Here is a 14,978-nt window from a genome sequence, read left to right as displayed (position 1 = left end):
TTGTGGTCTGTTGTCAGGTGTTCTTTGAATCTGTAAATCACAGATTGCTGGAAGGAAGGGGCTTCCAGAGACCGTCTAGAGCTGCCTTCCGTCTCTACCACGGCACACACGCACACATGTGATGACTGCCTGTTGTGTGTTTTCAGAACCCAGTGGGAACAGAGATATAATCTCTCTTGGTATTTGGTTCTCACGTCTCTTGATTCTTACAGCCATGTTCTTGAGTCTGTCCCAAATGTCTCCTGCCGTAGCCCAGGCTGCCCCAGCCCTAGTCAGCTGCTTCACCGTCCTGGCCCATGTTTTTGGAGATGTTACCATCCCTGTGCTGTTAACTTCTGTGTCCTGGCCATGGCGAGTCACTTCCCCTGTCTGGGCCTCACGTGTTCTTGTAAAACGTGGCTTTGGGAATAGATGATGTCTCTGGCACTCAGATTCTGTTTGACTCTGAGCTTCTGGCTCTGTGCTTCTATTTATGTTGTTTCTCTTGCTGGTTGGCCTTCTCTCTGACTCCCAGCTGTCAAGATCTTCCTTGCTTCTATCAAAACCTGGCTCCATCCCACCCACCCCATGGCCAACCACCCAAACACTCCCTTTTGACTGAGGAGTTGCAGTGTATCATTTCTTGCTTATGTTTTTCACTTTAACAACCTTTAATTTTGACATTAAAACATTTTTAGATATTCATTATAGGAAATTTAGAAAATATAGGTCAGTAAGAAGAAAAAAGTAGCAGTCACTCAACTTCTCCCTGTCAGACATAAGCACTTTCAGCATTTTGGTATATTTCCTTCCAGTCTTTTTTTTTCCTTTAAAACACTCATACATAGAACAGTCAGTTTCAAACTATATAATTTAGCATCCTGCTTTTTCATTTAATATTATATAATGAGCATTTTTGTACATCCCTACACATTTGGAAACACAGTTTTTAATATCTGTTTAATAGTTTACATCTCATGCTTTATTTAGCCCTTGTGTGATTATTTCTAAATGGGAACAATACTTATCCTGTCAAGCCCACTGAACTACCCAAATTAAATGAGATGAAGTGTGCAAAGAGCTGCTCAAATGTAAACGATGCTTGTTCGTTATGTTAGTTTTCTCTCCCCAAGTGAACTGCTTTACTGTATTGTCACAAAATTGTTATACGTTTTCCTAGTCACCAAGCTTTGCCCAGTGGTGGGCAAAACAAGCAGTCTGGGTTTAATCTTTAAAAGGGAGCATACATATCAATAACTTTTAGTTTTTTTCCTAGCAGTTTCTTAGAGGCTCTGGCCTAAAGAAATTACTTGAAATATAGAAAAAGGAGTGTCCACGAAGGTGTTCGTTATGGCCTTATTTATAATAGCCCCAAAGTAGAAATCACTGAAATGTCCAATTATATGGGAGGAAGGTTAAGTAAATGATGCTGAACCTACTGGCTGGGTTATTACATAGCTATTAAAAACAATGTTTACAAAGCCTTTGTAGTCTAGTAGAAAATGTTTGTGTCATCTTCACTGGAAGAAGCAAAGATGAATGGAAAAGGGTGGAAAGAAGGACACCAAAATGGGAAAGGTGGTGATAGCATTTGAATGATGGGTGATTGTTTTCTTTCTCTCTGCTTTTCTGCAGTGAGCATGTGTACCTTGGACACATTAAAAGTAGGTAGATAGATAGATAGATAGGTAGAGATATCAACCTTATTTTTGAAACTGTCAGAAAGGATGTATGCAGAAGAAGGTAGCAGGGGCCACAGAACCCAGCTCAAGTGAAAAGAGTGGCCCTGATGTGAGAGAAAGGGGCATAGGGAACTGAAGCCCGGGTTGAGCTGGAACTTCAGGAAAATGCTCAAAACCACAAAAGGGGCCTTTTTATTTATTTTTGGAGCAGGAAGAATGGAGTAAGGATGGGCACCTCATTTGAATGTGGTAAGATACATATTCATAGAAACTGTACTTCCAATTTTGAATTTTGAATTTTGATCTTTTCCCAGGCCATGACATGCTATGCATACTCTCTTGGGACGCTGGGCCGCGACAGTGAGCCAGAGTTCCCAGTCAGCCACGCGGTCACGAGGGTGAACAAGTGATACACTTGGAACCATTCTGGTGTTCACTTTCAGTGCAGCATTCAAGAGTCTTCAAGAGATTCCATGAGCTATTCAACACTTTGTTATAAAATAGGCTTTGTGGCAGATGATTTTGCCCTACTGTGGGCTAATGTGTGTGTTCTGAGCACGGTTAAGGTGGGCTAGGCTAAGCTGTGATGGTCAGTAGGTTAGGGGTATTAAATGCTTGTTCGACTTCACAATATTTTCAGCTTACGATGGGCTTATCAGGACATAATCCCGTCATTAGTCGAGGAAGATCTGTAGTCATAAAAGGAGAAACCAAAACTGCTGGTTCCACATTTGCTCCATCTTCTGACCAGAGTGGGCGGGACAGGCTTGGCGAGGAGGATGTGAAAGCCCAGGGAGGCTTTTGTGGAATGTGGGTAAGAGGAGCTGCAAGGAGTTCTGTCGTAATTTATAGAAGTGGAGGAAAACAGAATTCTGTAATGTATAACTTTGGGTGAAAATGACAAAAATTTCCAACAAAGGTCCCTGATGGTTTTTTAAAAAAAATTATTTCAGACTTGTAGAAAAGTTGCAAAAATCTAACCAAGATTTCACATTTACTCTTCACCCAGATTCCTCAAATGTTAACATTTTACCATTTGCTTTTTTTCTCTCTCTTATACGCACGCCCCACCCCCACATACATTATTGTTTTCTGAACCATTTGAGAGTAAGTTGCAAACATAATGCTCCTCACCCCTAAATACTTCATTGTGTGTTTCTAAAAAGTTAGTGACACTTTTCTACATAACCACAGTAAAACCAGAAAATTAACATCGACACGACACAATCAGCTGATCCCTATACCCCATTCAAATTTTGTCAGTTGTCTTGACAGCTGTCCTTTATAGCAGTAATAGTAATAATAATTGCTGCATTGTTATTTCTGCTCCAGGATCACTATCGCATTTAGTTTATGTCTCTTTAGTCCCCTTCTTAGTTCCTTAGTCTTTCCTTCTCTTTCATGACCTTGATGCGTTTGAAGAGTAAGGGCCATTTACGCTGTAGATTGTCCCTCAGTGGAGGTTTTTCTGATCTGTCCTCATGATTCCGTTCAAGCTTGCATTTTTGGCAGGGATACCATTGAAATGATGGTATGTCCTTAGGGTGTCATATCAAATGGCGTACCATATCTGTTTATCCCCACTAGTAGTTTTTTTTAATATAAATAACAGCTTTATGGAAAGAGAATTCACATACCGTAAAATTCACCTTTTTTAAAGTGTAAAATTCAGTGGTTTTCACATATTCACAGAGTTGTACAATCATCGTCACAATCGACTTTAGAACGTTTTCCTCACCCCACAAAGGCCCCATGACCATTAACAGTCATTCCTCACGTCCCCTTTTCCCCATCCCCTGGTGACCACTAAGCTACTTTCTGTCTACATGGATTTGCCTATCCTGGACATTTCATATAAATGGAATCATGTGCTCTGTGGCCTTTGTATCTGGCTCTCACTTTGTGGCTGTCACTTAGCACAGTGTTTTCAAGGTTCATCCATGTTGTAGTATCTGTTAGTACTTCATTGCTTTTTATGGCTGAATAATATTCTGTTGTATGGCTAGACCGCATTTTGTTGCTTCATTCGTCAGTCAGTGGACTTTGGGGTGGTTTCCACGTTTCGCTATTACAAATAGTGCTGCTATGCACATTCGTGTACAAGTTTTTGTGTGGATTTATATTTTTAATCTCTAGGGTATATGTCAGGGGTCCCCAAGACCACCCCTCGGTTCAGCGATTCTCTAGGAGGGCTCCCAGGACACAGCCCTTGTTCCTACTCCCAGTGATTGGCCACAGTGAAAGGACACAAAGCAAAGTCAGCAAAGAGAAAAAGTGCACGCGGAGAAGCCAGAGGAGAGCAGGAGCAAACTCCCGAGGGTCCTCTCCCAGGGGATCACCCAGGACACGCTGTATTCCTCCAGCACTGAACTGTGACAACACGCGTGAGGTGCTGTCTACAGGGAAGCTCATTAGAGACTCAGCGTGCAAGGTTTTCACCGGGGGCCCCCTCTGCCCAGCACGTGCCAAAATTCCAGACTCCCATGGAGAAAGCAGGTGTTTGGCATAAGCCACGTTGTTTGTACAAACGGTCTGGGTACAGTTAACCACTCTAACCAGTCAGAGAGTGACGAGAACTCGCTAAATCCACGTTCCCAGACACCAGCCAAGGGCCAACCTTGCTCTCAGGCCTTCTAAGGACAGACGTCTCAGGCCTGCCACAGTAACTCCTTTCTGCACGGGTCTATACTGAGGAGTGGAACTGCTGGGTTACGTAGTAACTCCGTATTTAACTTTTTATGCCAAACCGTTTTCCACGGCAGCTGCACCATTTTCATTCGCACCAGCGATTTGTGAGAGTTCCAGTTTCTCCACACTCTGGCCAGCACTTGTGATCATCTATCTTTTTGATTATAGCCATCTTAGCAGGACTAATAGGTTTTTAAGTTAGTGACTTGCAAGCATTTAGAACAAAAAATGATGATCTGTAGGAGTCAAAATGGGTTCTCTAAGAACAAATCATGCTGGTCTAACCCCTGGTTTTTTCTTTAAAAAAAAAAAAAAAGCAATGATTTTTTTCTGTGCTAGCTGTCCTGGGGCAGAGTGTTTCTGTGTTTCAGCTCTGCCCTTCACAACATCTTCGTGTACAAAAAGGGAGACGCGGAGGTCGTGCTGACTGTCTGGTGGGTCCCTCACTTACTGACAGATGTCACTCAAAGAGCAGTGCTGGATCCAGGAGAGAGGCCCCTCCTGCTCTTTCCCTGACTCTGTCCTCGGCCCAGCCATTTCCTGTTTCTGTCCAAAACTTGGGGACGGACACAGATGGCAGTCCCATCAAGTTTGCAGATTACCCAAAGCAGGCAGAGACACACACGCTGAGTGATAAGATCTGGCTCCAGAAAGATCCTGATGGCACAGAATGGTAGGCAGAGTCCAACGAGGTGAAATTATTAGGGACAAATGGCAGGTGCACACCCGTAGGATCTGGTCCTGATGTGACCAGGGAGAGTCTGCATTACGATTTCTGCTTATTACCAAAAGTATAGCCGGCCATGACAAATGAGTGGCAAAGTCTTGGGGCACCGTGGAACAACGTTGTGACGTGTGGGTCTGCAGTTTCTGGGGACTCAGAGCTCTGCCAGAGGAGAACTTGAAGGAGCCGGCTCTTCAGCTGGCCAACAGGTGGCCTAGGGTGACTTGAGAGTTGGCTTCTCCGGGCTAAGGGCCTGTGGTGTGAAGCAGTATGAGCTGTCTTCCCCACGGCCCATAGGGGAGAACAGATTTGAATTGATTAAGGAGGAACTTTGTGAACCTGCATAATTGGATGGGCTGCCTGGTAAGGTGGAGAGCACCCCATCATGGGGAGTGTTCAAAGACAGATTACTTCATCCTTTTAAGGAACTCGCATGGGGCTGGAAGTGGCCTGCGTGATCTTTGACGTCTTAGACCTGCCTAAGCTTGAAGCCAGGGACTGTCCATCTCTAAAGCCAAGTCCAGGGCTCGCCCAAGGCATGTGTCACCAGTTGCAGAGTGAGATTAGCCATTCTGGGAGTCATCCTCTTCTTGTGCCCCTCACAGTCCCGCCTGTCCATCGGGACACCTGGGTACCCCTGAAGCATCCCTTGAGACGCATGCTTGCCCTCTTCGGAGCACCTCTGTTGCTCAGAAGCCCTAACCCATTACCTGTCTCATCTGTGACGTGTGTGGTCCACGATGAGTCTCCCAGCCATGCGTTAAGCTCCAGAGCCAATTTCCTTGTTTGTTCTTGTATTCATTCAACAAATATTCAATGAGCACTGGTTACGTGCCAGTCCCTGGCTGAGGTGCTGGGCATGCAGTAGTGGATATGGAGTCGGGGGACTGACCAAGTGATCGCAAGTGTAGAAGGTTGACTGCAGGCTGCTCTGGGCCTGGCAGCAGGAACGCGGGGTGGGAGTGGAGGCCTGGCTTCGGGTTGGCTGGGGAGGAGGTCTCCCTGCGAAAGTGCCGTTTCAGCTGGGATCTGAAGGAAGAAAAGCAGTTGGCAGGGGCGTAGAGGGTGGGGGCTGGGGAAGCACTCCCACCGTGGCTGCAGCCCAGCTGTGCGAGCACAGGATGGGGCACCTGGCGGGCGCTTGCGTAGGGTACGTCAGGAAGAGAAATAATGACTGCCGGGCTGGGGGTCTTTCCCCATCCCCTGCTCATCCAGCACCTGGGCTGAGCTACTCGTGACCCGAGGTGAGAGACGCACGTGCGTTTGGGGTCTGTGTGTACTTGTGCACGCGCACGTGTGTGTGAGTGAAAGCAGCTCTGACTGCCTTCTGAACCCAGTCCCAAGTGACACGGGGATTATTTGTGCCTGCCTTCCCCTCCGTTGACATGAGTGACTGTGAGAACAGGCCGCCTTCCAAACATCCCCACGGCCCTGCAGTGACAGCTCCTTTGAGAACACGCAGATACCTGTGGTTCTCTTAATTACTCTGCACACCCACTTCTCTCTCTCTCTCTGTCTTTTAAGCAGGAGGGGTTTTGAGGGTGGGGTGCAGGCCCCGCTCCAGACCTCTGCTCCTTCTTTCCTGCTGTCATTTATGTTTTAACTTCCTCCTGCTGCTCTTCCACCTGCCACGTCCCCCCCCTCCTTGTGCTGACTTAGTTGAGGGAGCCCCCCAGATAAGAGAGACTGAGGGAGGAGGACAGTCTCCCTTAAGCACTCGTACCCGGCAGTTAGTGTCTGTTATTGCCAATTTAAGATAAGTGGAAAATAACAGAGGAAGGGACCTAGGACTCCGAGCCCGTGCCAAGTGCTTGGCATGCGTTACCATGACATTTGCATGTGTGTCACATGGGAAGCCACAGGCCAGGCCAAGCGTGGAGGTGGGGTCTGCTGGCCTGGGAGTTGAAAGAGCTGGATTCCAACGCTGCTGGCTGTGCTGTCCTGACCGCTTACCATCTCTGAGTCTCAGTTTCGTCATCTATGAAATGGAGACGTGGTACTAGATTATTCTGCCCTTTCACGGAGAGCCCAGGCCATAGACAGTCAGGTCTGTTCTCCTGGCCAGTGCATTTGCGCTGCAGCAGCAAGAGTGGTGGTAATTCCTGTCCAGATGTGCCTGCAGGAGATGCTTTCTGAGCAGCAGGAGTGGAAGAGCATGGAGAATGCAGGTGGAGATGTCCAGAAAGTGGGGAGCTGAGGCAGGAAGTAGGTCAGAAGTTAGAAGGAGAAAAGCAAAAGGATGCCAGACAATGTCTAGAGGTGAGGCGAGGAGTAGAAATAAACACGTGTAATAGATCAGTGATTCTCACATGTGTCCCATGGACCAGCAGCATCACGTGGGAACTTGTTAGAAAAGCAAATTCTTGGGCCCCACCCCAGACCTGCTGAATCAGAAACCCAGGGAGGGGGCCCAACAGTCTGTTTTAACAAGCCTCCAAGTGATCCTGATTTAGCTAACGTTTGAGAACTAATAGGATGGGTGGAAGGAGGGGTGGGTGGATGAGGCTTGGAGAACCAGGAGAGTATTTCAACCGCCGAGGAGGGAGGAGAACTCACGTTTGTTAATCACTTACAAACGTGTCAGGTCGGAAGCTGGGCATTTCCAGCTACTTTCTTTTATTTAAACCTTTCAAGATTGTGGCAAAGCAGTCCTTGTTATTTCCATTTCAAAGATGAGGCAACTGAGCCTCAGAGATGTTTAGTCACTTAAAGTCAGAGAAATGGAGGCAGAGGTAGGATTAGAACCCAGGCTTCTCTGGCCCTGAAGCCTGAGTTCTTTCTACCACAACAGGTTGCCTCTCTACCTACCTGTCCCTCAGCTGTTCCTCCACTGCCTGTCCCTGGCTCTCTCCTCTTCCCTCGTCTGCCCTGTGGCCACCCCAGAGCTCTGTGGTCCTCCTTCTGCAGCCTGCCACGTGAAGGCAAAAAAGGAGCATGATAGAGGCAAAAGGGAGACTGGGGGACGAGGGAGCAGGGCTGGGGGTGGGTTGTCACCTTGCATTCCTCTAGCCACCAGTGCCAAGTGCAGCTAGGGGACTGCAGTGTTTGTGTGATGCTCCCAAGGAGCTGACGTCATTGCCTTAATCTGGGAAGAACTTGTGCGTGCACTGCGTTACTCCTTGCTGCCTAGATATGCGAAACCCTGTGCTGGGTGCTGTGGGGGAAACTGAGGCAAGGCAAGCCTAGTTTCTAGCTTCAAGGAGCTTATGATTCAGAGCCAGGGAAACAAAAAATAACGGTGACCAACTGGGGTGCCAGGGAGCCTGGGATGGCCGGGGTAGGTCAAGGCAAGTGTTGGAGGAGTTCAGAGACTCATGCTGTGACTTGTGGGGACAGCACCAGGGCTTTGGGGACAGACCTAAGGCTGCAGAGCAGAGGGCATGGGTTCAGTTCCCAGCACTCTCACTGACTCACTGGGTAACCTTGGGCGAGTTGCCTCGTGTCTGACCTGTCTCCTTGTCTACACGTGGAGTTAAGAGTCCCTGAGTCGGGGGTTGTCCTGTTGGATATGGCAGGCATCAGCCAGTGAGTTGTCCCTTCCCTTCAGAGGACCACTCTGGGCCAGAACAAAACAGAGAAGGCTCCCTGGAAGAGGTGGCTTGTCACTTGGCACTGAAGGATGGTTAGAACGTTTCTAGTGCTTTTTGTGTCTTCTCTAGGGAATCTATGGTTAGTCTCTGGGCGTGTGAGGTTGTCTGAGGAGAATGGCTTTCCGGGCAGCTGTCACTAGGAATAAAATTATGGTGAGAGGAAGTTGTCGTCTCAATTTGGAAGATTGCTTGTTACACGTGTGAGCCTGTTGCCGAGGGCAAAGCTGGGGGCCGGTCCACGTGGTCGGGAAGGGCCGCCGCGCTCACGTCCCTGTCCTGCTTTCTCTGCAGATGATGCAGTTCGCCTGGCAGAGCTACCGGCGGTACGCAATGGGGAAAAACGAGCTCCGGCCCCTCACGAAAGACGGCTACGAGGGCAGCATGTTCGGTGAGTGGCGTCGGGGAGGCCGGCTGTCCCCCTGGTGGCCGAGCGGAAATTTCATCTGTGCCCCTATTTCCCCAGACCTGGGGGCTCCCAAGTCTGAGTTCCTTCTGGGCTGTCCAGGCCCCTGAGCCTTCTAGATTTGGGGGGAAACCCATACGCTTCTCTCTCACGCACTTCTTTGTAGGCGCCCATGATTTATTTTTTAGAGCAAATAAAGTTGGAAACGTGAGTGAGGATGGTGAGGGGCGGAGATTGGTTTCCACGGAGGTTTGGAGTTCTGAGGGACACAGAGGACTGGGTTTCAATGCGGTCCTCCAGGTGTAGCTGTTAAATGATCTCGGGTGTTTTCATGGGGAAGCGGAGCAGTTTTCCAATGAGGGGGCTGGTGCACTGCCTTTCGGGTCTTGGGGGTGTGTCTCTCGCACGCTGACTTGGTGGACACACAGAGTCACCCCTCACCCATCAGGAGCAGCCCGGGTGCTACCTGTGTCAGCAGCTTCTGTTTGAGCTGCAGCCTCGCCTGCTGACGTCTCTGCCCTTTCCAGCCCAAGGTTCTCCTGTCCCAGAGCCTTGAGAGCATCTCAGCTGGAGAGACCCCAAGGTGCCTTATTGTGGGCACAGCCTTGAATTTCAACTGAACACCCATCCATGTGGCCAGCCCCCTCTCTGCACGTGAAAAGATGCTGGGGGCAGCCTGGCTTCCTTCTTCCCTAAGAGACAGGAGCTGTCTGGGGCTGGAGATGGAAATTCCTCATCTGTATTCCTCACCCCTTAGAGACACAGGCTCCTGAAGTCAAGAATCAAAGAGCAAGTCCGATGGAAATCTCCAGGAAAATCTCAAAAGCAGATTTACAAGGGCTGGCCCCGACATGTATGGCCCTGTCAGAATTATTTGTGTTGTGGGAAAAGGGAGACAGGACCTACTTTTCTCCCTCTTACCAGTCAGCATCACAGCCTTCCTGGTTGTTCAGACAACTCACTCCCCTTGAGGGGGGCAGGTAGTGTGTGTGTGTATGTGAATTTAGGTAGCTTTTTTTTTTCTGATTATCATAAGAATGTAGGGAAAAAAGAGAAAGTATCAAAAAAATGTAAAGCAGCTAGAAAAATAACTCGTCCTGCCACAGGCATGCAGCCTCTGTTGACATCTTGGCTCATTTCCTTCCAGTCTTGTCTTCTGTGTGCTTTTTTCCCCTTTATGTACAATATTATGTCCTTTTTTTTTTTTTTTTTTGGTTTAATGTTACATCATAAATGTTTCCCTAACTCTTTTAAATTTTTTCGTAAAGAGTGTTTTTAATGGTTGTCATTATTGCATGGATGTGCCATAATTCATTTAACCATCTGCTGAGGTTGGACAAAGGTCGCTTCCAATTTTTTGCTGTTAAAAATAATGCAGCACTTATCCTCTTTGTGCATAAAATATAGTCTTAGGATAGATTCCTAGAGAGGGCTCCTGAGTCAGGAAGCAGGAAAGAAGACTTAAGTTAAAGTTTCTTTAACCTCAGGTCTGAAATGTGTGGATTCCGGTTTTGGGGCCTGGCTGCCTTACCTGCCTCCACGCCCTACACCTGCCCCGAGAAGGGTGGCTGGTGTGGGTCTCATCAGAGCTGTTAGAGCTTTGGCTACTGGTGTAAATCAGAAATGTGATCCAGGAAGCTCCCTGTCTCCTTCCCTCTAAATAGGTGCAAATATTCAGGGAACTGGTGGCGTTTGGGGGGCGCTGCACAGAAACTGCACAGCTTGCGTAGCCATTGCTCAGACCGTCCACCGGCCGAGAGGGAGCACGCTGGGGAGCATTGCTGCAGGGACTGGGCGAAACCAAGCTCCTTCTGTAAAATTCCTCAGGACCCACGATTTAGATCTCAGCTGTCCAGCCCATTCCAGTCACCGAGCCTCAACGGAGAGTGGGCAGCCTGGAATGGATGGTGGAAGGAAACTGAGACCTTGCGCCGAAAGACCTGGGTGCAAGTCCTCACTCTGCCCTGAACACTCTGTGTGGCCAAGCCCAAGTCACTTGACATCTCTGGGCCCCTGTTCATTCATCCTGCACCCTGGGGCTGCTATGAGAACATATATGAACATGCGGAGGGCCAAGGATATATGAATGTTTTATGCTTTCTGTTGTAATAAATGTGGTTGGAAGTTGCTCAGGCGAGCCCCTGGGGGGTTCTGGGGTCCCTTTGGCTGTCTGTCACCCGGGAGCAGCCTTGGCAGGGTCCTGGGCACCCCGTCATATGGTACCTGCAGCAGTCCTGGTGGTGAGCGGAGCCTGCCTTCTGCAGCCAGCTGATGAGCCACAGTGGGCAGCTGGCGCCTGGGAAGGGAGGCTCTGTGTGGATCCAGGCCCTGGGCAGGGAGAGCTGGGCCTGACTGACTGACTTTCTCAACAAATGCTTGCTTCGTGCTGTGCCCAGTGCTGACTGCTAGGAATACAGGGGTAAATGGCATGGCAAAAACCCCCCAGCTCGGCCAAGATGTACACTGGTAGCCCTTCCCTGGGGCCTCTCTGGGGTCTGTCAGGTGCTCTCAGAGAGAGGGACAAGTAGAAGGTGATCTCAAGTGATGACATGATCAGTCCTTTACTGGCTCCAGTTTCTGTGCCTCTGGAGCCGGTGGACCTGAGTTCAAATTCAGACTTCACTACTTCCTGGTTTTGTGACCTTAGGCAAGTCATTTTTCTCTGAGCCTGAGTTTTTTTTGTGAAGTAGAGCTGATGCAAACATCCACCCGCAGCCCAGGGCCTGCCTGACACGTGGAACCTGCTTAATAGGTGGTCTCTGTGATTAGTGTTACCACAAATGGGTCTGACGATGCAGAGGCTCATGGGAACACGCCCAGAGGAGGAGGGCTGGGGGGCGTTCTAGGGGCCTGGAGGAGGTTCCAGTTTGGGGTGGACCTGTGAGGGGCTTGGAAGCCAGACTGTTCCCAAAGATAGAAGGAGACGAACTGGCCTGAATTAGGCTACTTGTTACACCACTACGTCTTTCTCTGGAGTCGTGTGGGGTGCTGAGTGGCATCCTTCCTGTTCTGGCTGCTGCTGTCGTCAGTGACCTCACTGTCAGCTGGGCCCTGCAGGGAACGGTCAGGGGCAGCAGTGCCCGCCCACCCGGCTGAGTCAACGTACAGGGCCCTGAGGGTGCCTCCCGCATCCTGCTGCATGTCAGTTTGGACATGGGCCCTGGCGGCCTCCTCCCTGGCCAGCGGAACCGGGCAGGCTGCAGACGGGGAAGGGGAACAAACGAGTTCACGCTGGTGCCCGGCTTGGCAGGGTTTACAGGAGCCAGAGCAAGGCCGTTGGATGCCGAGCTGGTCTCCCTGTGAGGCATTCCACCAAATTGAATTCCCCTCCCGACGGCCCATGGACCCCCCTCCCTGAATCTGTTCTCACTTTGAGAGCATGACCTCTGGGTGAGGTGTCACTCAAGGCAGTTTTTGTGTCCTAAGCAATTCAGTGTCAAAGTGGCTTCCTTTTTACCAACATCCAGCTCAGCAGGCCCCATCGGAAGACTTAAGACCAGCGGCCGTGAGGGAAGAGGACCAGCCTGCGTCTTGCTTGTGGCCCAGACCAGAAAGATACCTGCCTCTTTCCCATTCCCCTGAGAGGTGGCCAATGGGACAGGGTGTCCAGCTGGGTGGTGGAAAGAGTGTGGATTTTGGATCCAAGCGAGCGTGAGTGGAACCTCTGTGTTGTCACTTAGCAGCTGTGTGACCTCAGACTGCGGAGTGGGACAGAGGCCCCTGCTCCTGGGCCGATGGTGATGGGTGGATGTGGCAGCACTCCCATCACTGTTAAGTCACAGGGCAAGTCTGCCTCTGAAGGCGTTCGAGGAGGGGAGGGTGGAGGCACCAGCCACATCGCGGCAGCTGGCGATGACATAAAGCACGGCGGCTCAGCACCCAGAGGCCCAGCTTCCTTGCCTGGAAGAAGGGGCTGCCGCTAGGACTTGGGGGATATTAAACAAGCTGGTTGAAGAGCATGGACTCTCCGGCCAGACAGCTTAGATCTGTATACTGCTGTGCCATTTACTAGCTGTGTGACCTTGGGCAAGTTTCTTAACCTTTCGGGGCCTCGATTTCCCAGCTATAAAGTGAGGATAACAATAGTACCTGCTCACAGGATTGTTTTGAGAACTAAGTGAGTTAATATATGAGAAGTGCTCACATTCATGCCTGGCACATAGGAAGCATCCTTCAAGTTCAGCTGCCGTGAGGATGATGTAAGGCTCTTAGGACAGTGTGTGCTTCTCCCATTTGGACTGGGGGGTGTCCAAGTCCCCTGGACTCAGGACCTACATGAGGGCTCCAGGGCTTTCCCAGCCCCTCCTGCCCTGTCCCCCCAGCCCTCCAGTGCCTGTGGCAGAGATCGTGGCTGGGCAGCCCCCTGGTAGGCAGTGGACCTCTCACCTCTTCATTTAAGCAGCTTACAATGGAATTTTTGACAGGGAAGAAGCGGAGGAAGGTTAGGGTTCAAGGCCATGGAATAAATCGGCCTCTTGCCAGCATAAGGGTTTCTGGGCGAGTCGTAAGTGACCCTTTGCACTCAGTGTTAGCTGCCAGCGTTGAAGCACTTAATGAGCATTTATCCTCCCAAGAAGTCAGAGAGATCCGTGAGAACTCACCCTCCCCTGGCACTGAGTCTTGGAAGGTCGCCACCAGAGAGGCCCTTTGAAGGCAAATCCAACTCTCTTGTCTTAGAGTTGGGGAAACCAAACTCAGAGAGGGGGAGGGACTTACCCAAGGTGACACAGCACTTTAGTTGTAGGACTAGGAATTCCAGCCCAGTCCTCTTTGCACCACCCACTCTAAGATTAGCCAACTGTCGAAGGCCGGATCGTCGAAGCGCAGGCATATGATGACCACCAGATACCACCAGGAACTTGAAAGGCTCAGAGCTTTAGCAGGGGCAAGCTATCAGGAGGTGTATGATTTGGGGGCCAATAGCCCACCCACTCCCTGTGCATGCATCACACCAGGCACGGAAGCCGCATTCTCTCGTGTACCCCCGCAGCCCTCATAAAGGATACATTACCCTTCTTGGCCCCATTTCACAGATGAGGAAACTGAGACGTGATCACAGGTCTGTTGGACTCCAAAACCCGATCCGTAAACCACCATGCTGCCGCATCCCCCAGTGACCACATAATGGTGGCCATAGAGAAGGGAGCCGGGCAGAAGGGTGGCCTCAGGGTTGGTGTCGCATCTTGTACTTCACTACCCTCGAGGAAGCCGTGCACTTCATGGCCGGGGTCTGCAGCCACCCATCGCCAGGCATCATTGCTTGTTGGACTTCAGCTAAGTATTCAGGGCTTGGGAAACAGACCCAGCTTTCCCTCTTTTCTCACCATAGGAAACATTTTATCCCTGCCTAATAACCTAAAAACACCTAATTGCAAAACATGCCACTGGCCGTCAGCACAGCGAGCTGAGAGGAGCGTGGATTTGAGAACCAGACCAGCCTGAGTTTGAATCCCAGCTCTGTCACTTAGTAGTCTTGCCCCTTGGGCGAGTTGCTTGACCTCTCTGTGCCTCAGTTTCCCCATCTCATCTGAGCAACGAGGATAATGCTCACATCACCCCACAGTTGTGAGGATGAGATGAAGTCCATGTGTGTGAACCGCTGGTGCAGTTCCTGCCCATAGACTTGCCCACATGCGTCATGGACGGGAAGCTGCTGCTGTTATGCTCTGTTATAAAATAATTGTGAGAATAATTCTATCCCGAGGAAAGTAACAGTGTCTGGCACATAGCAGGCTCTCGATAAACATTGCGGAATGGATGAATTGCCTCCCGCGGTCTCTGCCTGCCCTGTTTTCCCTTTTGCCCTTCATTCTGGGTCTGGCTGGGGAAGGGCTGGGTCCTGCTGTGCTGTTCCTCTCATCCTCCTCAGCCGCCTTGACCTCCTCCTCTGTCACAAAGTGCATTAAGAATCA

General features: G+C 50.0%; 1 protein-coding gene across 1 annotated transcript in view; it reads left to right on the top strand.

The window, feature by feature from the left end:
* Positions 1–14,978, top strand: part of MAN1C1 (mannosidase alpha class 1C member 1) — a 133,566-nt gene that overhangs the window by 42,140 nt on the left and 76,448 nt on the right. The window contains exon 2 of the mRNA XM_014855023.3: positions 8,955–9,051. Within this exon, the coding sequence (XP_014710509.1) occupies positions 8,955–9,051 (97 nt within the window). The remainder of the gene's footprint in view (positions 1–8,954; positions 9,052–14,978) is intronic.

This window comes from Equus asinus, chromosome 5, assembly GCF_041296235.1.
Source record: "Equus asinus isolate D_3611 breed Donkey chromosome 5, EquAss-T2T_v2, whole genome shotgun sequence".
Taxonomy (NCBI): Eukaryota; Metazoa; Chordata; class Mammalia; order Perissodactyla; family Equidae; genus Equus; species Equus asinus.
The sequence above is the reverse complement of the archived record's forward strand: the minus strand, read 5'-3'. Positions and strand labels throughout refer to the sequence as shown.